Source organism: Chamaea fasciata, unplaced genomic scaffold, assembly GCF_029207755.1.
Source record: "Chamaea fasciata isolate MVZ Bird 193981 ecotype frontalis unplaced genomic scaffold, bChaFas1.0.hap1 SCAF_10, whole genome shotgun sequence".
Taxonomy (NCBI): Eukaryota; Metazoa; Chordata; class Aves; order Passeriformes; family Sylviidae; genus Chamaea; species Chamaea fasciata.
In genome coordinates, this window is record NW_027094095.1 from 16981524 (window position 1) to 17007579 (window position 26056).

The window sequence follows — 26056 nt, forward strand, 5'->3', positions numbered from 1 at the left end:
TATATGTGTTCTGCAGAATTTGATTAGCCAAATAAAAACAGTGGTAGGTCATTTAGATTGCGTGCATGTTTTGTTGGTTTTTTTCTTTTCCTTGAAGTACTGTGTTCTAGATAGAAACATACCTACAAGATTTACTGGGAGCAGCAATTCATATCTCTTCCTTCTTAGTGTACAGGCACCACAGAACAAGTTTAGCATGAGGTACTTGAAATCCAAGCTTTTACTATTCAAACACACTTTCCACCCAGTAAAAAAAAAATAGATTAGAGGAAGATAGAAACATCTTATTTATTAAATCAAATAGAAATGCAAAATATATTTCACATGCCTTACATGGAAAAGAGATGAACTTCCAAGACTTTAAAGCAAAAATGTGTCAGTTGACACGCAGGAAACAGGAACATTATAAACAGTCACAAAGAGGAGGAAGGACTGGGGGGGAAGGTGACATGGGGATGTTGGGCAGTTCCTCCCCACTCTTAGAAAGATCTCCTAAAAACAAGAATGGAGTTTATGCTAAGCAAGCATTAGAAGCCTGAAATTAATTTTAACATACACTTATTTTGGAGGAAATTGTCTAAAGAGGTACAGTTGGCTACTAACTAGTCAAAACAGTGGTCTAAGTTATGTATACCATACTCATTCAGTGGACATGGGTTTATTTTTTGACTATTCCATAGTCATATGAAATAGACATGGGTTTATTTTTTGAACATCAGCAGGGCCAGCAGGAGAATCAGAAACACCAAAAACACCTTTTAAAAACTAGGTCAATACACAGCCACATTCTGTGCGACTCTGCTATTAAAAAAGGGGGAAAAAAGATGAAAAATAGAACTATTTTTCTAAATATTTTAATCATTTTGTCATCCTCCAACTCTTCCTCCCTCCTACACACAATTTCTTGTTAACTGAAATGACACTCAACAGCGAATACAAAGCATACACCAATAGTATAGTCCACAGTTTTTCTAGAGTCAATAGTCCAGCAATTTTAAAGTGATCTATGTGCAAAAAATAAACAAATGAAAGAGTTTCTTAAAAAAAGAAAAGTCCGCTGCAGCCTTAACTTCTACTTTAAAAAAAGAATCTGAGGATTAGCACTAAGTTTCCCAGTGGAGGATAAATCAGTAACTCCAAGTACTCTGCCTAACCTGCGACTTGGTGTTGCAAAACTGTCAACATCCCAAGCTTACTACCTGCTGGCAAGTGGAAAACAGACTGTATCCCCATGAGAAATAGGAAAACCACTATTCATAAACTGGTCTTCTGAAATACATAAACATATGGTGCAGGTATGTATTCAGAGACTGCTACCTACAGCTGAGAACAGTCCTCCCAGCATGACTAACAGTAAATTATTAACAATAAAATGTGCAAGACTTCTAAGAGCAGTATTTGAAATGTTCCTGCCTGCTCAATGCCTCTAGGCCTAAACTATTTGCTTGTTAATAGTGGTGTAAGTCAGGGCAGCTCTGGTGAAGTTACAGTAGAAATCACTGTGCATGAGGATTTCTGTGTGAGAACAGTCCCTTGAACTACAGACTAGTTCAGTCCTGACCACACTACAATAGGGAATTGTGTTTAAACCATGAGTAATCATGCAATCATCTCCCAGCATAGTACTTCTTTTCTGCACACATGGAATGTAAATGACTGAGATTTTCAACTGATGATTTTGCAGATTTCATGGATTATATTTCTCTAATGGTTCTGGCAATGCAAACTTAGTTAAAAAAAAAAAAACACCAAAAAGGCCAACAACAACAACAAAAATATCCCAAGCTCCCTGGTGTCTCCTTTTTTCTTTATTGGATGACTTATCTGGCACACAGTTAGGATTTCTAACAGTGAGTAGAGTGTTCAAAGGCATCAGATCAGTTGGGCTGGGGTATGGAAAAGTCCACGTGTGAAAGAAACCACAACAGGTGATAAAACTTAATCACGGTTGAGTGAAAAAGCAGATCTGATGTCTGTTATTAGTCTAGTAAATGGAGATGATGCCCCACATCCTAAGCAAGGGCTGTGAAACAGAACAATCACCAACTCATAAAATGCCTTGAGTTATCCAGATAAAAACTCAGAGGAGCAAAACATGAGCAGTAAAGTCACTTGGTGTTTAATGGCTTTCCAAGTCACCTTCCAAAAGAGTTCAAACATCAAAACTATCTCCAACTTGAAAGCCACGTGGCAATATTCTCCCTTTTGCCACCCACCTCTGCATGGGACAGAGGAGCATTATGGAGGCTGAGGGGGAGACCAGCCTTTGCCAGTGTGAAGGACAAGCACACTGGACCACAGAAGGAATCTCACCCAAAAACATGAGGCCTTGAGGAGAAGAATGAAGGCAAACACACTTGGCCTGATGCAACACATTGAAGTACTGCAGAGTGTCCAGAGAAGGGCAGTGGAGCTGGTGAAGGGTCTGGAACACAAGTCCTGTTAGGACTGGCTGAGGGAGCTGGGGGTGTTGAGCCTGGTGAAAATGAGGCTCAGGAGGGACCCTTATCACTCCCTACCTGAAAGGATGATGCAGCGAGGTGGGGGTCAGTCTTTTCTCCCAGGTAACAAGCAATAGCACAAGAAGACACAAGCTGTGCTAGGAAAGGTTTAGATTACTAGGAAAATTTTTTCACCGAAAGGGTGGTCAAACATTGGAAGAGGCTGCCCAGGGAAGTGGTGGAATCACCACCCCCAGAAGCATTCAACAAAAGCCCAGACATGGTGATTAGGGACACAGTGGACCTGACCTGGGAGTGTTAGGTTAATGGTTGGACTTGATGATCTTACAGGTCTTTGCCAACCTAAATGACTCTATGAAACCACATACCTTAATGCAGGAAAATGGTGGTCCTGGTGCAGTTCAAATCACAGCCAAACTGGTTTCAGTTGCCAAGGATAGCTAAACACTAACAACACAATTCAACGTGTGTTTCAAGTGCTGTTAGGCCCATACCACATACAACATTTAGCCTTGGTTTGTCTCCCCATAATGCACTAAAGTAAAACCAGACCTTAAGGAATAACTTGCATAGTAAGAAAAGGTCATCAATTTAATCATTTACTTTAAGCAGGCAAGCAAATTTGTAAACATTCAAAAGCGGCAGCATCCAAGTTACAAACAATTTAAGGAAAAAAGAATTGAGATTATTAAGGTTCTTTATCCGCTCAAAAATTTTGGAAATGAACTTTTAAAACACTGCAAACATTGAACACTCAGTTGCACTTCTAAACCTGCTAGTAATTCTGCCTTCCAAGGAATTCTGCTTTCTAAAACACATGATCTCACAAATTGCCATACTTGTTAGCATTTGCCATTTGGAAGTCAGCTACCAGAGCATTTCACCTCAGTCTAAATCCCATTAGCAAAGGGAATGCCTGTGTCTTGATTGAACACCTCTTTAACTTCTGAGGGTAAAGTGTCAAAGAGGTGATCTTCTACTATGAGCCCACTTTTCCTGAGAAGCTGACACTGCCCCAGCGTAGCTGGCAGACGGTCCAAGCAGTTTCCCTTCAGTTCCAGGTAAGTCAGCTGCAACAGCTGACTTACTTTATCTGGGATTGAGGTAATACAGTTTTGTCCCAGACTCAAAGTCCTCAATTTAACACATTTAAACAACTGTTTTGGCAAAATGTCGACTTTGTTTCCTGTGATGTGAAAATGCTGAAGATTTTGAAGCAAACCTATTTCCACTGGAATCACCGCAATTGAGTTGTAGCTTACATCCAAACACCTAAGTTTCTGTAAACTGAACACTGCGGCAGGTAAGGTTTCAAGTTTGTTATTGGAGAGATAAAGAGACTCCAAATTCTTTATGTGGGTAATGGATGATGGAATGCTGACTATTTTATTGTGCCACAGCTTTAAACAAGTCAGTCTTTTTAAATGCTGGAAACTGATGATTTCTTCAATTGTGCGTATGCTATTTGACTTTAAATCCAGTTCCTGTAAGTTAGAGAGACTGAAGATAGCATGGGGAATTCTCTCCAGTTCACAGTTCTGCAGTTCCAACTCCGCAACATTTGTCATTTTCTTAAGGCTATTGAGTACCACAAGCTTAGTGCCATCATTGTGAATGACTAGTTTTGTCAGATGTGGTGCTACATCTGTGATATTGGGGGGAATTTTGGTCAAATTGCTCTTCACGTGGAGAATTTTAAGGTGTCTCAACTCTCTAAGAGATTCAAGCCCTATCATTTTATTATTTTCAGAGTTCAAGTTGCCTATCAAATACAATTCACGGAGGGTTTTGAGCAAATACACCCACGCAGGAATTTCTGCAACATCTGTGAATTTCACATGAAGGCATCTCAAGTGGTCCCGGAGGAAGCTGAAGGCAGTCTGCTCGACCTTTGCAGGGCAGTGGTACAGATGAAGCTCCTGAAGATTTGTCATCTGGGAGATTTTGGCTGTAATTTTTGCTTCAGGAATCAGCTCCAGTTTCAACACATCCAGATCTGTCAGATCAAACACTGCATCGGGGACTCCCGACAGCATGAAGAGATGCAACTCCTGCTTGTCCTGGGCATTGCGGGAGACGTGCTGCCGGAGCTTTTCGTAAGTCCATTCGTGGTTTAAACTAATCCCGCGCAGCTTGTTCTCGCTCACCTCTGACAAAAAGACACCAAATCGCTTAGAATACAGCTGATCATACTGATCCACCATGTGCAAGAGAAACGCAAAATCATTTTTGACATCAGGGATATCGCTGAAGCTACTCTCTTCTCTGACCTTTTCAAAAGAGTATTCTTTTAAAGGTATTCGGAACAGCCAGAAAAGTGTGTAGAGGCAGATAAAACCATAGACACAAATGAGGGAGATATAGCTGATAAGCAGCTTCTTCAACATATAAGCCATATTGTGTGTACATTCAAACTGTGTGTAGCCAATCAGGTGTTCCACTTTTGGGTTGCAGATGTGTTCAAAACTGATGGTGTTGACAAAGTTTGCAGTATAGCAGAGAATAAAGATGAACTTGACAGTCTTGATGACAGTCTGGCCAACATAGAGCTTATAAATCAGATCACTGTCTTCCACATGAGCCCGGAATTTACGGACTTTCTCAAACAGTGCCTTGGCTTGTTCTCCATCTTTCTTATCTAAAATCGTGACACTGGGAATCTCAATCATCGGTTTATCAGCTGAAAATTTGAAGCCAGATTTAGTTATCATGGGAGTGCTAGCACTTGGGCTTCCTTCATCACTGCTAGTGGAAACATACTTGGGCAGGGACTGGGCACCAGTTAACCTCTGTTTGTTCTCAGAGTCCTCACATGCTGTTTCAGACAACGCTTTTGTAGTCCAAGGAGACTCAAAGCACTTCCCCAGTATAGACACAAAATGCTCGATTTTTGAGCAAGTCTTGGGATACTTGAACCAAAAATTACTACTGACTATTAAAATGATAGTATGGATGAGAACAAGATAGGGAAAATACTTTGAGTACCAAGGAAGAGCCAAATGATAGCACATCTGGTTGATAAACACGTACTGCTGAAAATCCAAGTTTGTTTTACGGCCTGAGGAATCTTTCTGCTCCTTCTTCAGCTCCTGGTCTGCTTCAGTGGGTTGATACTGAGAAGAGGTAGCTCTGCTCAGAAAAATTTCAGGTATTACAGTAGGGGTACTTCCAAAGGGAACAGTTCTCATTGATGCTTCTTCTTGACCAGTGGTTGTTTCAACAGTGGTAAAGTCAGCCTTCCCTGCTGTATCAGGCTGCACTTTTGAATTTACAGTAGACTGCAAAACTGGCAAGCAGACCACCTGGTCTTTTGTCAGCTGCATGGTTCCGGCAAAAATGGCAACCATTAACATAACAACAGCGAGATAATCCATAAATACGTCCCACCATGGTTTCAAGATACGGTAAGTTGGCTGGATGTCACTGAGTGATGCAACTTCTGCAAGGGTAAACATTCCTACAAGAGAACAAAGACAAAATCAGTATTGTTGACTGAGGACATTAATTTTACCATTTAAAAACAATCCCAGCATGACATACACATCCTCAGGAGGTTTCACTTTTTCTTATGTTTTGTTGCCTGTCACATATTGTCCATCATTCCACTTAACAGTTTTTCCAAAGGATATGACCAAAACAATGCAGTATTTTAGCAAAACAGAAGACTTCTCACTTCAGGCTAGATCATGTTTACATATCTTTGCCACTTCACAGTACCAAAGCCTTCTCTATGCAAGTGAAACACCTGAAAGGTATAATCCTGTAGCTGATATATATTAATAAATGCAACAATAGACTACACAGCACAAAAATCCAATTCTGTAAAAATGATTTTTTGAGTTTGAGCATAAAAATCCACTAATACTAACAGTATTTTGTAGTACCTTGCATTTAAACAAAATAGCATTTTTCTAAATGCTTTGCACTCTGCTCATGACTTGGACAGCACATTTTAGGTCTTGTTATGTTGTCAGCACGGTCTCTCATTTCTTTTCATCTAGCACAACACAGTACTTTCCACTCCTTCCTACTGAGCATCATGTGTCTTATCAGATTAATTGGTTCCTTTCCCTTTTAACTGTTCCTTTCACTGCACAAGTGAAAGCCTTGCAGCTACTATGTGAACATTTGGAACAAGCTTTTTTAATATATTTGGATGTTTTAAAGTAAAAAACAGTTGTATGGGGCTCTGAGCAACCTGATCTAGTGAGTGGCATCCCTGCCCACGGCAACTAGATGCTATTTTTAGGAACCTTCCAACCCAAACAATTTATTCTACGATTGGACCAAATATTGGTACTGTATATATTTTTCTCGCCAACTGATTTAACCCAGCTAACCAAGAGCAAACAGCCCAACTCTTTCTTAATACAACAGGGAAAACATGTTTTCAGATTATCATCATATCCTAGTGATCATAGGAAGCCAGTTAGTACAGGTAGGACAGGAGCTGACTGCAAGGCTTTCACTTTACCTTAAACATATGCATGTGAGACAAAGCAGCAAACCGACCACGTGAGAATCCAAACCTCTCTGCAGCTTTAAATAACTTGCTTGGCTTTTTGTTTTGACAAAATATGGAGGAATCAACTTATCAGCTTTTAAAAAAATAAGCTTCCTGCACAAGCGGATGTGGTAAAATCATCATTTTGACTGCTGAATGTGTGACCCAAATTCATCATTTCTGAAGAAAAATATCTAGCTTGTGTGCACATATGCAGCTGGGAAGGAGATAGTATGTACACTATCCCACAGAGTCTGTCTCCCTTTGCTTGGGAGAACAGCTTAGCAGAGCCCAAGGAGATCAAAGCAGGCAGTAACAAGATACATTAGATTTATTATTTTTAACTTGTAGCATAACAGTTCTTACAGAGTTGCATCTTACACACCCTAAAGTGTGATAATTTAATTATTTCTAGATAACAGACATTTCTACACAAAGAATTCAAATACCAGCAATTGCCTCTACGGTCAAAGTCGTGCATAGCACCCCTCCTTCCCCCCCCAGTGCAAGCAGCTCCCACATCTCGGTCTGTGGGAAAGGCCAGCGCTTGTCTTTACTACCACAGAGCTCACAATCAAAGTGTCTCCTCCAGCACGGAGATACCCAGCCCCTGCCCTCCCACACTCCTCCCAGAAGCTTTTACCAGTCTTGCATGCCAAGCCTCGGATCTGGTGGAGGCAGCCAGAGAGGAAAGGACCTTATCTCACTGCAGCACTCCTCTCCGTGCTCTTGGCACTATTGCCGAAACTTAGAAGTTAGGGCTGAGTTTCTCAGGGAACCAGCAGAAGGAGCTTCCAGTTCTCACTTTCTTTATTTTCCAGTGGGCAAACGAATGTTAAATGCTCCTCCCTCATTAGAGGTTTTTGAGGTCTTGCAGTCCTCCCAGCTGCACAAGGCCCTCCTTCCTGCGAGGTTCCTGAGCCTGCCCCCACACACCTCCCCAGGGCTGCAGCTGCTGTGCAAAGTGCTGGAGGACACGGAGCAGTAACACACCCCGGTTATCAAAGCCTCACAGCGCCTTCCTTGGAAGTTAGCTACAAACTCCCACCTTTAATGTCTCCCAGTGCTTTACCTACACCCAGTCACAGCACCACTGCTTGCCCTCGAATTGCTGCCTTTGACATTTAAACAATACCACTGTGCAAATGAACACAGCATTAGCCATTTATGCTAATGTGAACAGATTGATATAAAAGGACCCTCCTAGCTCCTAGAGCCCAACTGCCTATCACCTGCCCACAACAGGAGAACCACAAAAGCAACAGCAGAGGTGATTTTTTTCCCCCAAACCGATTTTTATCTTTCTAGGAAGCTCTCTGGAAGGCATACTCTCGATCTCCATGCTGTTTTCACTGTGGTCTCACCCACCCTGGCTGCCACAAGAACTTCTTTCCCAGCAGGAGAGTTCAGCAGGAGAGCAGAAAGCCAGAAGCAGAGCAGGGATAAGTCCTGTGGGCGCATGCCAGCCGTGCCCCAGCTCACACAGCCATGCACGGGGCAGGGAGAGCAGGGCAAGCAGGGTGGGAAGGAGATCACTGCTGGAACAAACACAGGGAGCTGCTACTGCTGTTCCTCTGGGGCTAGCATTTCACTCAGCTTTGGACTAGCTAATTATGTGGGAAGTTACTTCACTGCGGTTTGGGGCATGGCTTCCAGAATTCCTTTCACAGAAAGAGGGTGATTTTTTTGCTTCTGCCATGAGAACACGTGGATAAAGCACAGAAGCCCAGGCACTGTAGACATGACTGCTCTAAACAACTGAAATAATGGAAAAGAGATGGCAGAGCACAAAGCGGTTCCAGCTGAATACTTAGAAAGAACAGCAATAAAAGCAAAAGTTAAAAATCACCTCTCCCAGACCTCTGTCTTGCACACACAGAATCATTCCCAAAAAGGTTGGGAGACACAGCAGAACCCCAGTAATCCTCTTTGTGAGGCTGCAGGCAGCATGGTGTAACAGGAGCTTTACACACCAAGAAGTATCACATTCAATGTTCTGAACACATCTTTTCTTTCAAGTTACTGATACTTAGAGAGGAGCTCCTGTTTTGGCAGAGATTAGCAGGTATAAAACACAAAAAACTCCTCTGTGGCATTACTAACACTGCCTCATAAAACACAGACCTTTTACTAGCTAGCAAACATCTATTCCAAGAGCTGAAAACAGATTTGCCTCCTTACATGTCCAAAATGTTTAATGTTCTGAGTTTTTAAGACTCAAAAGACTTTGTTTTTTTAAAACAAAAACCAATAAATCTACACACAGTATAAGGCACATTCTGACAGGGTGCAAATCAATTTGATAGTTTGTCTCTTAAATCCATCATAACGTGTATCGGCGTTTGGTTTTACTAAACCAATAACCATAAAAGTTAACTTTTATATTTCTGCACACACTTAGAAATCAAACAACTTAAGAGGCACTCAGAACAACGGGTCTGTACAGTATTGTAATGGGTTTGGATTTTCTTTATTCCAGTTGAATTTAAACTACTCAAAGCTTTTAAAACCTACTGTCTGGAATATTCCTTAGAGTAGGTGGATAGTATTTTCACCGCTAATTTTCAACTCCTTTTAAGAGTGACAAATTGGGCTTTGAGTCTCATTGTAAGTTACAGCGATAACACAGAAGTAAAGAAAAAAAAAAAGAAAAAAGAAAGATGCAAATGCCAGTCTGTGTCTGACAGACAGAGCCTGCAATGCCCTGTCATATAGGTGGTCACCCCTCAAAACCAGTCATGGCATGCTCTACTCACAACCCCAGTGCAGAACACATCTGTGAGCAGATAAGTCAAACTGAAGAACAAAGTCCTGTGGCAGCTGAAATGTTAAAATACCTGATTTCTCACGGTGAAAACATGCACTTCTTTCAGCCCTTTTCCAGGGCTTACAAGGCACCAAATGGACCCTGAGGCTCAGCAGAACATGGGCTTTTGACACACCCTAGATACAAAGAGATCCACGCTAGAGAAGTGAGATTCTTCAAGAGAAATTTTTTCATTCCCAATATGGAATGTCAGGACAGACCCCTTTTTAAATTAGCACTTTTTTGTTTAGTTTTAATAAGCACAGATTTTAATTCAAGCCTATTGCAGTATGATCCTTAGGGCTGCACAGCTACATTAAGGCTTTAATTTTGACAAATAACCTTTTTCCTCCCAAACCTTCTGTCTCCAGTTCTGTAACATGGATGACATTCTAGGATAGTATCAACTTTTCAGCTCTATCTATCACTTCTAGGTATCTACTGGGCATATTCTTTCTCCTGAAACAAACAAAAATATTTAGTCTAAATAATGCAACTGTTCTAAGCACAGCTGTTTCTTGCTACTTTCTAAGATTTTCGGTGGAAAAACTTCAAGTTCTGAAAGTAATGCAGTAGTGTGATTTGGAGCTCTACACTTAAACCTACTTTTTTTTTTTTTTTTTTTTTGCAGTTATACAAGTTACAGTGAAACTGGAATATAAAGAGAAAAAAATAAACAATGACAATACAATTGTCATAGGCCCACATTAAATCAGCAAGGGTAGCAACTCATTTAATAAATCGTTTTTCTTAACAATTATAATAATTTCATTAGCCTTAAAGAAAAGCTGTAATAGAAAGAGATCAGAATGTAATTAGCCTGGTGAATTTCTGACACGTTTCAGACTATAAATGCTGAAACACAAAAGGGACGTATTTGGGATATTTCCTAAGGAACTGTTCTATCTTAAATACAGAAGTTAGCAGAAAAGGAAGCAGCAGATTGGTATGTCACTAATGTTTATTTACATCCTACTTCTTCCTGTACTTACAGATAAAAACTATCTGTCCTGTAACTCACTGGCTCTCCTGTCTTAAAAGCATATTTAAAGTTAAAGCAAATTCAAAGTCAGAATAAACAAATAAAACGAGAATTGTAGCACATGATACACCCATTTTCTCTCAGGTTCCCAAGACTCCAAACAAGTCCACTTTGTTTCAGGATACAAAAAGATCCTTGAATTCGCCTTGTTACTGCATCTGGTAAAGAATTTCCTAAAAAACCTCAACATTTCTAGCTGAAAAGAAAACTTGCTACCATGAACAAAATTGTTTTCTCCCTTCCCACAGGAAATCAAGAAGAAAAGTTTTCCCATAACTAAAAGGCCTTGCTAGTTTGCTTTTGATCAAGTGACTATAAGTTTTAATTTATTTCCACTGTATATTTTGTTGTTTTTTTCCATGAACCGTTTCTACTTCTGCAATATCCTATTAAACCAGACTATTAGGCCTTAATGTGGTTAGGAATGGATTATGAGATTCCTGTTAGCCAGGATCCTGCCAGTATCAATTGTTCCATGGACAATCTGCTAAGGTCAAAAAGATGGCATTAGGCTTATTTCCCCTCTCCTTTTCTTCTCCACAGAATCAAGTGTAAGGAGCCCCAGAATCCTTGTGAAATAATGCACAAATACCTACAGGGAAGTCTACAAATCAGGTTAGGCATTCTGAGCATACAGACACATCCATACCTGCACTGGTTATTCAATTTCTGAGATGAGAAGTTTAAAACAAACCAAGGGTTAAACCACCAGTAGGCTTTGCCATGGAGTAATAGAGGGAAATTGCCCTGCTAAAGTAGGTGGCAATATTACAGCTATCCCTAGCCTGGATTGCAACTCCTAGTATGTTGGCTAAGAGGAATTAGCTCTCTGCTGCTTTATTTCACAAGGGATTATTGTGCTTTACTCTTCCTGTACCCACTCAAGCTACAAAACCAACTGTAGGTACAACTGTGACTACAACTCCTCCTCTCAACCATCCTGAAAACAAACCCCTGAAATTCAGCTAAGCATGGATTTGTGCACTGAGTGTCTCTATTGCCTGAAAAGTCCAGGAAACATTTCACAGGAAAATATAACATGGGTGGTTTTATAGTATTTCTCTACTATAGGGAATGTTCTGGGGCCACTTCAGTGATGGAAAGCATTGCAGAACATTAACCCCAGGATGGAGTTATGTTATCACATCCTTCCTGATCAGTGCTTTTATCTCTGGAAATAAAAAACAGATTTAACATAAAAAGCTGCATAGAAAAAGATTTCCATTATTTCCTTCCGCCCAATTAGAATGACAAGAATTCCCACTGACTGTTTCTTCACTAAACATCTGACAGCAACCACATCTACCCATTTAAAATCAATCTGCAGGATGTAGTTTGATTAATTTTTCTATGGCTACCCTGTAATGGATGATGACTGGATAAGGAAAAGCAATGAACACAAAGCTGAAAGGATATTTCCTATTGAGAAAAACATTTCAACTAAGGAACAAGAGTTTCACAATAGCTTTTAATTAAATCTCATTAGATAAATATATATGGAAACATATGATGCTTTTATCTGATAACACACTTAAATGAGCAAGGAGGGATAATTAGCATGACTCATACATTCATTATTTGAGAAACAAAAGGAACCAAACAAACCCCCCCACATCTAACCCATCTCCCCCAGTTCCCCCATCCCACTGCCCAAACTGCACAGCTGTAACTTTGGACTTTCTCTTAAAGTGGATATATAATCTCTCTTTCTCTATATATATCTATATATTTATATATCTAATATATATAATCTCTGATACAGTCTGCAAATACATCCTCCAGGTAAGTAAGTATCACCTTTATGAATAACATGAATCCCACTGACAGTAACTTGCAAAACAAAACAATTAAAATCTTATTTCTCTTGGACTGCATAAAGAAATATTAGGCTTCAGTAAGCTGGAGACAAAAATAAGATTCTTTACGTAATCAATGTCAAATTAGTACCATTTACAAAACTGAAATCTATAAAAACCACTTAAAAAAATCTTCAAAAATGCTGCCCTTCAAAGCTGGGCTTTTTCAGGTTGCGTAACACTCTAACCTACTTTTGGATGCTGCTCTTTAAGTGTTTACACTGAATCTTCCTTGTTTACCAGTTCTTTGAAGGTCTAGTGCCATACACCACTCCTACACAGATGGTTTTGTAATCAATGTGATATTTTAAAAGCAGTATTAGCAGCCATCATTTCCCTAACAATAAACTATCAAATCTTACCTCATTCTTGCCTTGCTGTAAATGACAAGGGAGGTCCGTTTAAAGATGACTTTCAAAACAGGAGCCCATTTTTTTGTATTTCTGAGAGTTCCCCAAAGTACCCAAAGATTATTAACACAATTAAAGCTCCCCAAAAAACCCCAAATTATTAACACAATTAATAATAATTTGCTACATGCACATTCTCTGCCTACAGAGCACAGAAAAAGAACTCACTTTGCCTAGTGCAGTATTCCTGAGCATGCTCTTCTAAAAGGAGCCACTTTGACCAGAAGTGCAAGCTTCAAGTTTTATTGACATTTATCCCCAGGCTTCAGAGTGCAGAGCAGGTATCCAGTATACTTCAGAGAGCTCAGGGAGACCCTAAGCTGGGTGTTCAGCAACACTGCTCCATCCTTACTTCTCACAGGTTAGCAGGGTTAGACCATGAAGGGCAGGAGAGAAGAGATGGGAGAAGCAAACAGGACTGGAGAGAGCAGTCCGTGAGCATCCCTCTTCAAGGCTCTCTGTATCTGTATGTTAACCACATGTGATTTTACAGTTACAAAACAAACCACTTAGCAAGGCAACACGCAAGAAACCAAAAGAGGTGGCTAATGAGACACCAGCAGGGTAAACACTCAAGATGCTTTTCATACCTGTAAGCAAGAGTCCATGAATGCTCAGGCATTCCATTGGCACAGCTGCCAGAACAGAAATCCTACAGCAGAGTGGCAAGGACCTGGCACTCAATGGCGAAGAATAGGCCTTGGATGTACCCTGGCACATGCACTCCTGCCCTCACAATGCTGCTGCAACCCCTGTTATTTATGCAGTGCCAATTCGTCCCTCTTTTATCTGAGGCAGCACATCCCCAGTGATCAAAGTAACACTGCCAAGGATGAGTAACTAAATTTCCAACAGCATTTTCTGTTTCACATAGCCAGAAAGAAAAAACAGTGACCAGACACTTTGTATCTTATTTCACAGAATTCCCAAAACAGCCACACCAGTAACCTTGAAAAGGTTACTTTTCAAGTATAAGCCCTACTTGCGGTGCAGTACTCCCAGTTTAACACCAAGCACTTTTACTCAAAAGACACAACTGAAAGCTACTGAAGAAGATTTAACCTGTGCTGGCATGGATGTAAAATGCAATTAGACGTTACACCATACAATAAACTAACAGCTGCTTGCGCTCAAGTGTAAATATTTAATCCTTTTGCCATTTCTAAATCTGCTGTTCCCCTATGTTTTAGGCAGTGAGGTTTCTACAGTGCTTTCATGACCACTATCAGAAGTAGAGGAACACACAGTAAACATCTGGCACTTCTACTAACCAGAGCACTTTGGGAATTTATCAAGTTGCAAAAGCAAGCTGCACCAAAATAAAAGCACATCTGGTAACTCTTGTCCCTAGAGGCTGCTTTAAATCACTAAAAACAACCCAGCATTACAATTAAAAATAAATTAAAAATAAATTAAAAGGATTGGAAGAGAAAAAAGTTTTTTAAAAAACAAGCTGTTATTTTTCCTTTTTAGTTTAGAAACCTGAAAAATAGAACAGTTAAAAATGAGTTTATATCCAAGTTATTCAAATTTGCTTTTACATAAATAAGTCCACATGGCTACAAAGCTTGTTACATGAAATTGCTTTATCTCAGATAGAGACAGCACTCTGCAACTCATGCAATTCCTCTGAAAAATAATTGAACTTGACATATATGCAGCTGATAGTTTGGTGATTTTAAGCCACAGAATGTAAAGATAGAAATCTTATTACAGAACATATTAGTAGCTCTAACTACACACCCTAAAGTACCTAAAGAATTAGGAGGAGTGCCTACCACAGAGAAAAACGTGTTGCTGAAGTTCACTTTGCTGTATATTTTAATAGCCCCTCTTCAGGACAAAATGAACTCTCCACCTTAACTCATGGTACTAAAGTCTTGCTTTACTTAATTTCTAAACTGCATTCCCAGCCATATGGAAGCAGGTTTACCAAGAAACTGGAGCAAATTATTTTCAATGAATACTTTCTCCTTTCTTTTATTTTTAATGGACATGTCAGCAACCTTGAACTGGAACATTTACAGCATCCTCACAAAGATCTAGAGCCAAGAAGAGACAAAAAGTTCCTTTAACTAAAGAACAGGCTCCATTGTTCCCTATCTGAGCGGTTTCATCTCTTGAGCCTGCAAACACAGTGCCTCTCACTGGGTTACATGTTGAACGGAAGTTTCATAAAGATTTGCACACAGATGAGCTACTGTATTTTCAAATATCTGCAGTGGCACTTTCATTATACCCATTAGCTACAATCAATCTAGGAAAAGTCGCACTTAAATTAAAAAATTAAAATAACAAAAGCAAGTGACACATATGCATACACACAAAAAAGTGCCCAGTGACACAAGAAGCTACATGTAAACACAAGCCTCCTACTCACACATCAGAGTTCCTCTGTTTCCGCCAAGACCTTTTCTGTGGCAAAAGCATTAAATGCATTAAATGCAGCTGAGAATCAGGACATGAAAAAAACCACCAAGTCCACCTTTCCTTCTATCCACTCTGCTGCTTTGATAAAAAAATTAAAATGCTAGTTTACAGCTCAATAAATAGGCTGCACCCTCAGTTTTCAAATACACAGTCTCTCCCACCCTTTATGGGACAACAGTCTAAAACTTTGTTTCTACTTAAATGTCACATAGCTTCTTTTATCCCCAGGGAGAAGGGGATACTTCCTTGCTCAAGCCAAGGTCCAGCCGTAAAACCATGTCACAGAAACTACCGCAGATAACAGCCAAGCAGCCCCTGACACCTCCCAGCATCTTGTCTCCCCTGACCCAGGGCAGGACCACTCAGCTGACAGCCTGCTGCCAACCCTACCTGCTCTTCATCAAGCAGAGAGATCTTCTACACCTCAGACATCCTGCCAGATGGGTAACAACTATGACTTCTCACATAAAACTCTGATCAGCAGATGAAAGATGAGTTATTAACGTTACCACATTCCTGCCAAGCTTCCAATAGCCAAATCTCCAGCGGTTTCATGCCAGGAAAAAAGCCTGCAGCTGAAGCATTTATCCTCAAAGGGATTTATTTAAGTTTACTATAATTCTTTTTCCTCTTCTAAAGTTAAGCTGCTTTCTGTAAGAGATAAGCTATTTGCTTAGCCCATCTAGTCCCATAATTGTTTGGTTCAGGGTGTGTACTTCAGTACTTTAACATAAAAAGAAATTGTACTGCAATACATCCTTTTGGGGGCTCTTTTGAAATTTTGCTGATGAGTTCAGAGCACCTCCTTTTTTATGCTTTATTTTCTCAAAACCCCATTCAAAACATTGACTTAAGAACAGAAAGAATGTTCCAAGGCTTGCTGTTCTCCCAGAGATTGCAGCATTCCTGCTCTAACAAGCAAGCTTTCAGCTCTGCAAAAAGGTTCTGTTGTATTGCTTGATGCCATTCACCAGCACTAACAGATCCATACAATCTCAAATTTAAATATTTACTATTGCTAAATTTATATTATGATTTGACTCAAATGCTCCAGCTGGAACTGTAACCTCTGCACTGAGGGCCCTCCAGCAGGGAGTGGGCAGACAACCCTTGCCCCTGAAGGCTCACAGTCTAAAAGTGATTATTTGTTAGGCAATGAGAAGCATGTTTGTGGCTGTAACATTCAAAGCAAAAAACCAAACTCCCTCAGGCTTCCAGAAAAAGATGTGGGATAACAGCCTGATTAAAGTATAATCAAATTTAACGTTTTAACGCACTGCAATCTTTGAGAAGGCTTAACATTATGACCAGATAAATCCCTTTACAATTACAGCATTCCTATATACTTAGCCATACTCCTTCCCACTGGTTTGAGAATGATGCTATCTCAAAAATAAGGCACTAAACGTAACAGCTCTTGAAATCTACCTTTCCAGTGAAACGGATAATGAAGCTCTCCTTTCCAGTCAAATTTGTTTGAAAATAGATAATGAAGCTGACCGTATACTTCACTTCAAGTAAAATAAAACTACAGAAAGGGGACACTTTATTTAATCCCATTTACAGACAGATACCACTCCTGCTCCAGTACCTAGGACTTTTCCATGATTACTCCAGGCTTTCACACACACTTGCAAGAGTGTTTTTGGCAGCCACCTTCACAGACACGCACCCATGTATCATGTCACTGTCTGTCTGACTTTTACAGCCAACAGCTGCTTGGATGGCCACATCCAAAAATCAATGCAGAGGCAGCTTTTTTATTCCGTGGGCAGCTTCCCCTTTTCCCAGGTGCTCTCCATTTGAACTCATTTTAGCAAATTTCACATCACTGACGGGTGGCACAATGGCTGCTCCCCAGCTGCTACAGAAATAAAACCAAAGTGCCTTCTAACTGGAGGAAAACAACACAATCAGGTTTTGTTGTTGCCGCTCTAAGCAATTTTCACATCCTTCAGCAGGCCCCAGTCAAGTCCCCCAGGAGATTCTGTGCAAGCATGAATAACCAGCAAGGCAAGTTCAGGACACAGCACTACATCATACTGACCTGGCAGAAGAAGGGTCTTTACCTTCTGTATCACCTTCCAGCCCTTTTACCAACATGCCAATATTAAAAAAAAAAAAAAAAAAAAAAAAAAAAAAAAAAAAAAAAAAAAAAAAGGAAATGCAAAGACTGTGCTTGTGCAAGTACATCAGTGATTTCAGCATCCTGGCTCTCATTGTGGCTAACACCAAGCATAATGCAAGGCTTTCAGAAAGAGGTGCAATCCAGCCCCCACGGCTGCCCTGGTGTCCTGAGCAGAACAAGAACTTGTGCTAGACAAATTCTTAACATCACAGGCAGCAGTATTTCTATAGGCATGTGTGATGAACTAGGCAACACCCACACGCAAAGCAGGAACAATGGAGCAAACGATGTTTTTTCCTTGTAACACCACCAGAAAACACCAGTTCTGGTGCAGCGGTGGTAGTGAGAGAGTGAATGACTACAGTGTTCTCCTCCCAGGCATGCAGAGATCTCCAGGCACTCACAGTGATCAGGTGGCACGGGCCTGCAAACACCCCTCTCAGCACACAATACCCTGGAGACATCCTGCAACTACCAGGGACAGCAGGGATTATTTGAGCTCTTGGTTTGCATTTCAGATTGTTGACTCAACACAAAATAAAACACAGAATGGCCACAATTTCCCACACAGTGACCTGTATCACGTCACAGTTGAACACAGGTCATCTTCCATACAGACCTATTTGTGTGACTGGCATTATTTCCACAAGGACCTACTCAAGAACATTAGGACAACAACTAGCCAACCGCTTTATTTACATTTTCCCGTTATCTCATCGCACACTTGGACAACTGCCTGTGCATGTGGGTGTACAGCAATAATATACATATGACTACATATCCACCAGTCAAGAGTTTGGGATTTGTCATGGCCAGACTAAAACCACCCATTTAAGATAAAGTTTCGTAACAGCCTGTCTTTGACCAAGAGTTCTGCCTGTCAAATCGTGCCTGAAGTACATTTGTTTTTAAATAAGAAGAGTTTTATCAAGGCCCAGAACTGTATGGTAGTTTTTGTTCCCTTTAAGACTAAACAGCAATTCTAATCTCAGTTTCAAGTTCCTCAAAGGCTAAAAGAAAAAGCCTTTCTCTTAGATATAAAACCACCAAGCAACTTCGGATTAAAGAAAATTTAAGTAAATTACTCCTTTAAGCCTTCACTGGTTTCAATTTCCCAAGAACAGATTTGCTTTAGGAAGCCAAATGAAGTATCGTTCTCTACTCCGTCACAAAGCTTGGGACATCCACACATAGCACCAACTGACCTAGCAGGTAAGACCCAAAATGGTGACTTTAAAAAGGCAGGTGATGTGCTACTGCTGTGCGCTCTAAATTCTTGCAAATGGACATAACCAGGTCCATTTTCATTGTGAAGAAGCCCTGGATTACAATACCAAAGTTGCATCCTTGCTCACCACACACAAACAGGCACTATTGTTGCAGCCTAGTCTTGAAACATGGCTAAGAGCTCATTGTGCAGCTTGCTGTGTTCTGAGTGGCAGAGCCCCTGTTGGGTTAAAGCATTCTGTATGAGACAGAGCACTGTGACAATCCTGCTCCTGACTCAGTAGGGGCACCCTGTCTGTGTCATCATGCCGTGCCTCAGATGCCACTCACTACCTCTCACAATACTTGAATTGAATGTTCCATGTGCCTTGCATCTCCAGCTCCTGTGTCTTGGTCAGTTTCTTCAAATTGACACAAACAAACAAAAAAAGTGATTTTTGGACAAGACAGACTCTGCTAGCTCTTGATATTTATAGTGCATAAAATGTTCAATTCTCTAATCTATATGAAAGCCTTACAGCGTTATACAGTGTGTCATCCTGTTTCAAAAGCATTATGGCCCAAAAATTCAGTTGAATTGCATCAGATTTCATACTGATATATGTTATACTCTGTATAACACAGAAGAGTGTTTGAGGAAGGCAGAGTTTCAAGACTGACCAGTTATGAAAAGGAAGAACCTTTAAGTTTCTCCCATGGGCTGGAAATTGGAATAAATATTTTATTCTCTACATTAGCAACACTTTGACCTTAGGAATAATCACAAAGTAAAGTCATCCTAAAAAAAGTTTTCAAGTATTGGCAGTGTGTTGGAATTATTCTTTACTATGCAGGTCTACTATGAAAAGTGATTGAACAAATGTATCATTGAAAGATACAAAGTAGCAGAAAATTTTGGTATTTCTGGGCAGGTGTACAATTCACAAATAAAACCATTCATTTCCAGTTACAGGAACTCTTACTCTGGGAGTGTAGCCAAGTTTTCCACACATAGTTGATCTGGGTATAGTGCTTCTTAGTGCTCTGCACAGACTTACTTGCTGAAGCTGGCCATATTCACTGATACTTGCTTTGACAAACTGTAAAAAAAGATTTACTTCTACCCCTGAAGGGGGGAGAAACAACTGACTGTTTGAAATGAGTAATCATGAAGCGGTTTAAAACAAACAAAATCCCCATCAAAAATTAAAACAGTCATGGATGTAAAGGCCAACAGGATTAGACTACAAAATCTCAAGTTATATAAATAAGAGCATTAATGCTATTATGACTCATTTATTAGAGAATCTTTATTGCCTTCAGTTAACAAAAAAATGTGATGATGGCACTGCTTGAAATTAAGTTAGATAAAATGATTTCTTGTCTCTGAGTTGCTGTTTGTGAATAGCTGCAATTTGAACAGAGATCTCAATAAATCTTCACTATAACACAGACTTAAAATTGGAAGTTTTTTAGCAATGAGCAAAAGCATAATCATGTTAACATAAAATATTCCACTTTTCCCAGTGAGACTTGCACTTGAGCTTTTTAATTGCAAGGTCTACCCCTCGATCATCTAAGGCAAGGATTGGCAAGAAACAATCAACCACGCTGTAACACCACAGCCAGCTACTATAGTTTTCTCCAGTCCTCCTCTGTGACATCTGTCACTGTCAAAGTCACAGCACACTACAGGGTCTGATCCTCCAACTCCTAGAAAAGGTCTCCCTGCCAATTGTAACACCATCTCACCAACCACTTCAGGGCAAACTACTTCTTAGTAATTTTAAGTCACTGAAAACCCACAGGACATAAAATTATAAATTACCATAACCATGCCAAAACCCAGCGGGGCCAAAACACACCACCAAAGTGTAGCTATTTCTCTGTAGATGAAAGCCAAGGGATTTCTAGTGTTTTATTTCCTCTAAAGCACAAAACCTAAATGCCAGCAGCATGCTCCTTGGTAGAAGCCCAAAGACCACTTAAAAGTCCATTTCAAGATGTCTTAGACTACATAACTTATTTCATTACTTTCCCCCCTTTAAAGTACAAAAGCAGCTTCAGTTTCCTCTATGATCCCCTCTGACTCTCGGAACTCCTGTGGGTAGACAAGAACAGCAAGAGTTATGAATACAGTTCGTATTTGGCATTAACTAAACATCTTTAATTTATGATTACAATTACATTACAAAATGTACATATACACAAATGTGTCTTACAGATCAAGCCATCTTTCCACAGTCAGCAAATGATGCAATTTATTCAGTCACCACAGTCCAGATCAGACCAGTGACACTGTAAGACATCACACAAACAATACAATAGCATGTACTGAAAAACTACTGAAAACTCATTTAACAAATAAAAGCCATCTCGTAAAAAAATCCCATGAGAGTCTTTTGCTGCAGTATATCATCTGTGTTTTAGACTCAGCATTCAAAAACATTTAGCTTTTCTACAACCAAGAATTTAACTTGTGTTGGAATGACTGCATGCAGGGAAAAATATGGCAGTCATACAAAACCCACAAAATATCACAATTTACTGTGTTTCTTGATGCAGCTCTTAAGAGCCAATTCATAGCGTCTATGACTTCAATGTCGTGTTTTCCTCTGTTCACAGTCCAGTATCCTTGCTTGATTCTTTGCCAGATTAGCACTACATTGAGCTAGAAAGGCAGCCCTTTCTTCCCCCCTAGAGGTAGGAATGATGTGTTCCTTTTATCCTTGAAAAGAACTTCAATGAAAGTCTGTGAGCAGACCGGTCCTCATATTTGGACCACAGATGGCCTGACAAGAAAATAAGCATTCCCATCTACAAGGACAGCAATGTTAAAATGCTTCATCTTTTGAACCTGCCCAAGTTTTACAACTTTAACTACATCACCATTTTTCTCATGTTCTTGTTCTAAAGCTTCCCTCTCCTTATAATCCTGCAGATTGCTTTCCACCAAGACTTGGGTGGTGAACAGACATGGGCTGCAAGACCCATGCAGAGCTGACCGGTTTTCTCTGATCACGTACATGTGTTTCTGTGTGGACACAGTGACAAACACCGAGGAGCTCTCTGCTCTTCACGTGACATCTGTAGAGCACACTGAGGTACACTCTGCTCACAGTGCTGAGCAGCTATCCCAGCACTTGGAAACCCTGAAAGGGAAGCAGCAGTGAAACAACCCTCAGTCGCTATGCCTATATCTGCACCTTCCCATCAATATTTTCTGTCTACTTGTATTTACCAGATGCAACTGTCACTTAAGTTGTGGGTGTGCCTGTCTCACCTACATGTAACCTTGGGAAGGAGAAAAGGGAAAAAAGTAATGAAAATTACAGCGTTTGTAACTCTCAGTCTAAGAACAGAGAGAAGCTTTCTTCAAAACAAATGTCAAGAGGTAATTACAAAGGAAATTAAAGACTTTTGCCCGACAAAAATACAGCTAAACCTTCTTCTTACCAGAACTTAAATTTCCTTGCTCTATTTTCTCTCTCCACTTCTAATGCTACCAATCCTCAAAGATGCTTTCATTTCCCTGCAGATCAATTACTTCAACACAACAGAGAAATACTGTACAAGTATCATCACTGAAAAGCTGAGCGATCAAAAAGCAGTTTGCTACTCTGATCCATGCATATTCTGTTTGTAGATCAGCATGCATGCCCTGCAATTAGAGGCACAATGACACATTTTAGCACACAGGGTGTGTTCCCCTTTATCATCAACTCCCCTTCATACACACACCCTCAGTGTTCCTTCAGCCCAAATTAGGCTCCTTCTTATATTAAATTTAGAAACAGAACTCTGAATCACCAGTTCCTGTTGTGAAAGTAGCTAGAAACAGATACAGCAAAAGAAGTTTCCTAGTAAACAGCTATAGAATAATCAGTCCACCACATTAGATCCCACTGTTACCGGCTCTTTTATAAACCCAGAACAGAATCATATAGATTTATATGAAACTAAATAAAATAATTTCCTGGATGTCTAATCCTTTGTAGAATCCTATCAATTCTTACCCATAATGGTATCATGCAGCAGTGAGTTTCAGAAATTAATTGTCTACTACAAAAAAAGAAAAAACCAACCCAAAAACCACACCCAACCTCCCCATCCCCCCAAAATATTACTCATAAACTCACTGCTTGTGAGCCTGTTGCCGCACTTACTCCATTCTGTTCTACTTTTCCCCAATACTCCTTTAGATGCACCTTCAAGAAGAGGAACAGAAAGATCTAAGCTGCTACTTTGCAAGAGAACAGTAGCACAAAGATTCCAAAACTGGTTATGTGCAAGAAAGATCAGTTCCAGACAGAGAGGAGTTCAGACAGCATTACACACAAGTTAGTCCACCCTGCAGAGAGCAATTACTTCCTAGCATTAGCAGAGTGGAAACGCACTCATGCTTCCCAGTCTGAGTTCATGAGGAACCATACGCATGGTTAGGAAACTCTTGGTCACAACTTGTGGATTCCTGTTTCTTCAGCCGCTCTTGAAATATTTACCAGAGCAGCTACCTTATCTCAGGCCAAGAGGCACCGCTCATGTTTAAGCCTCTCCTGTAAGTATACACACTACATATACATATATACATACACACACACTTTCTAGCAGAGAGGACAGATGATGCTCAACCATGCGGCACACACGAAGAACATTTTGGTCTGCAGGTTTGTACAGTCCCATCTATGACTGACTCACTGAAGTCAGTTTGGCATCACATACCCCCACTCTCAATAATTCCTGTATTTAGCACAGAGAACACTTTCAGAAAATCTTTCAGCCCTGGGAATATTTTAGGTGGAATACACAACTTTCCCCTATTTATTATTTGTTCTAGCACTTATCCTCTCTCACCATTACAAATGTACTTATTTCCAATGGCCTGACTGCAGCTCCAAGCCATCAGTTCTGTGTCATGCCTGTTTCTGTTTGCATTTTAGCCTTCAGCATGGTCTCCCTCAGAAGATGCTTCCCACCAATTATCAAGTTCCTCCACTTATCTATCAAGAAACAACAAACCCACCAACAGAATGAACCTTTAAGGCTCTCCTTGTGGAACACCAGTCAGCCTTCAAATATCTCCAACTTATGTGAACTCAGGCTGCTTGTGATCTCAGTATTCTACACGATTCTCCTTTCTTTGCCCATTGCCCCTCCTACACCCAAAGTTACCCCCCCTTTGCTGCCCTGCAAGACAGCAGTCATGTCCAGTTGTTGACTCACTGTGACCCCAAGTAGTCTTCACTCCAAGCTCCTATTCTCTCACTACACTGAAGGCCTCATGATATTCCAGATTACATTAAACTGGACTTTTGACTGATACAGTTCACCAGGTCATGCAAATTCCAGTGTACAAGCTGCCTTGTCCTTGTTTACCATACTGCCTAGTGTGATATGGCCTGCCAATTCTATCACTACAGATCCTCTCCCTGTCTCTACCTACTTGATGAAAAGGTTCAGTGGAATCTGGCCTCACCTCAATCCTTAAAACAAGATTTCTAGAAGCATTCCCATTTGACAATGATTCACCACAAGTGACTAACTTTTAAACACCAGTTAGTCAGTTCTTAATTCGTTTACTTTTGCAATATCACAGAGCAGTAACATGACAGGACAGGAGTCCCCAAGGGGCACAGCAGTCCTCACTGACTACCTCTGCTGCTGCTGACAAAGGGAACCAGAGACAGGACCTGGAAGGAGCTAGGGAGTAGCAGAGGACCACAATGGGTTGAACTGTCTCCATCCCCCTTGCACCAGACGCCTTTGAAGACATGGCTTTACTACATCTCAGAGTCCTGGTTGCTTTAATTTTTCCAGTATTTTGGTGACTATTCAAGCTAGCTGAAATACGATTAAGTCAGTCTCCCACTCTTTCCTTGTCTATTCTTGCACAGCTGGTTTTGAGACCCTCACTACCAACAATTATGAAAAACTGTCTGCATGCCTACAGACTTTTCATCAAGGTCTTTAGAACAATCAAGTCACAGTGATGCCGATTTACATATGGGCATTCCTAGAAGAAATCTTAATTTATTAAATCAGACTTAATTCTCTGTTGGAATTGCACTGATGGTACCACATTCTACACTTTCTCAGATACGGAAGAGTATTAACTAATATTTCTACTTTTTTGCATGAGCTACTTCATTATCTGCATCTAGTAATTGGAGTTATTTCTAGCAGTTGAGCTGTTGAAAATATTCAGTTAATTCTCTAACTTACTTCCTTAACTTCTAATTGGTCTTCTCATATATACATTTTCCCCTTAATTACTGTCTTTTCTTTGAAATTTCTTGATGTGTCCCAAAACCAGAGGTCTGTTAGTTTAGATGTCTTCTTTCTTTAAACCAGAATTTCAGCTTTTGGACTATTTAGTATCTTCTCACAGGGATCTGTTTTCCATTCACTTTTTTTTTCCTACAATGACATCAAGTTCTCTGTGATGACAAATATGCTCTTTTGAAGCATTAAGTATAATTTCTTTGGGGCTGTTCTCTGTTTGTCTATCCTTTACATAAACAGGTCACACTCGATGGTCCCATGGCAACCACCAGCTTCTAGCTCTGTGATACCAAAGTCCACAGTAGCTTTTCAGCTGAAGACCTGAAACAAGAATTGACCTGCAGTGGGCTAAATTTCCATGGCACTGAACATCTTTCCATGATGCCAACAGGATGTTCTGCACTCTGGAGGCAACCAAAACAAAAGTAAACAGAGCGTACACAGGGAAACAAACCTGAACATCTGTTCATCAGCCATTTCAGACATGTCTAGAAAGCACCTCAAAATCTAGTCCTTGACTGCAAAGATGAGGTATATAGCAACAAAGCAGCTTGGGATGTCAGCCAGACTAGACAACATACAAATTCAGACTCCTACCATCAGCCTAGTCCTCACTCTCATTATGAGCTTCTGCAAAGCCAGCCATCTGCTGCTGTTTGATGAACAAGGCAAAATGAAGTGACCTCAGTCTGATCCCAGTGGGACACTGCCACAGAAACTGCACTGCTCCTCAGCCAAGAAAGGCAGTGCAAACCACATGCACTCAGAGTGTAGATACAATACACCTCATCTGCCCAAAGAGAAGGCATCTGTGCTTTACCTGGATTTGCCCATCCTGTCAAACCTTAGTACAGAATCAGTCCTTGGTCTCTAGGAGCGTATCTTTCACAGGGCAATAAAACAAAGTATTCAACAAGAAAACGACAACAT

The 26056-nt window shown here is 40.4% G+C and overlaps 1 protein-coding gene across 2 annotated transcripts in view; it reads right to left on the minus strand.

Moving 5' to 3' along the window:
- Positions 1–263: 263 nt before the first annotated feature.
- LRRC8D (leucine rich repeat containing 8 VRAC subunit D) overlaps positions 264–26056 on the minus strand; it is a 52682-nt gene continuing 26889 nt past the window's right edge. Inside the window, exons 1-2 of one of the 2 annotated variants that reach the window (XM_066192506.1) lie at positions 7610–7722; positions 264–5919 (exon numbers count right to left, since the gene is read on the minus strand). In XM_066192506.1, the coding sequence (XP_066048603.1) occupies positions 3353–5917 (2565 nt within the window). In that variant the 5' untranslated portion in view covers positions 5918–5919; positions 7610–7722 and the 3' untranslated portion in view covers positions 264–3352. Of the gene's footprint in view, positions 5920–7609; positions 7723–26056 lie in introns of those variants that run through there. The other variant, XM_066192504.1, reaches the window with a different exon arrangement.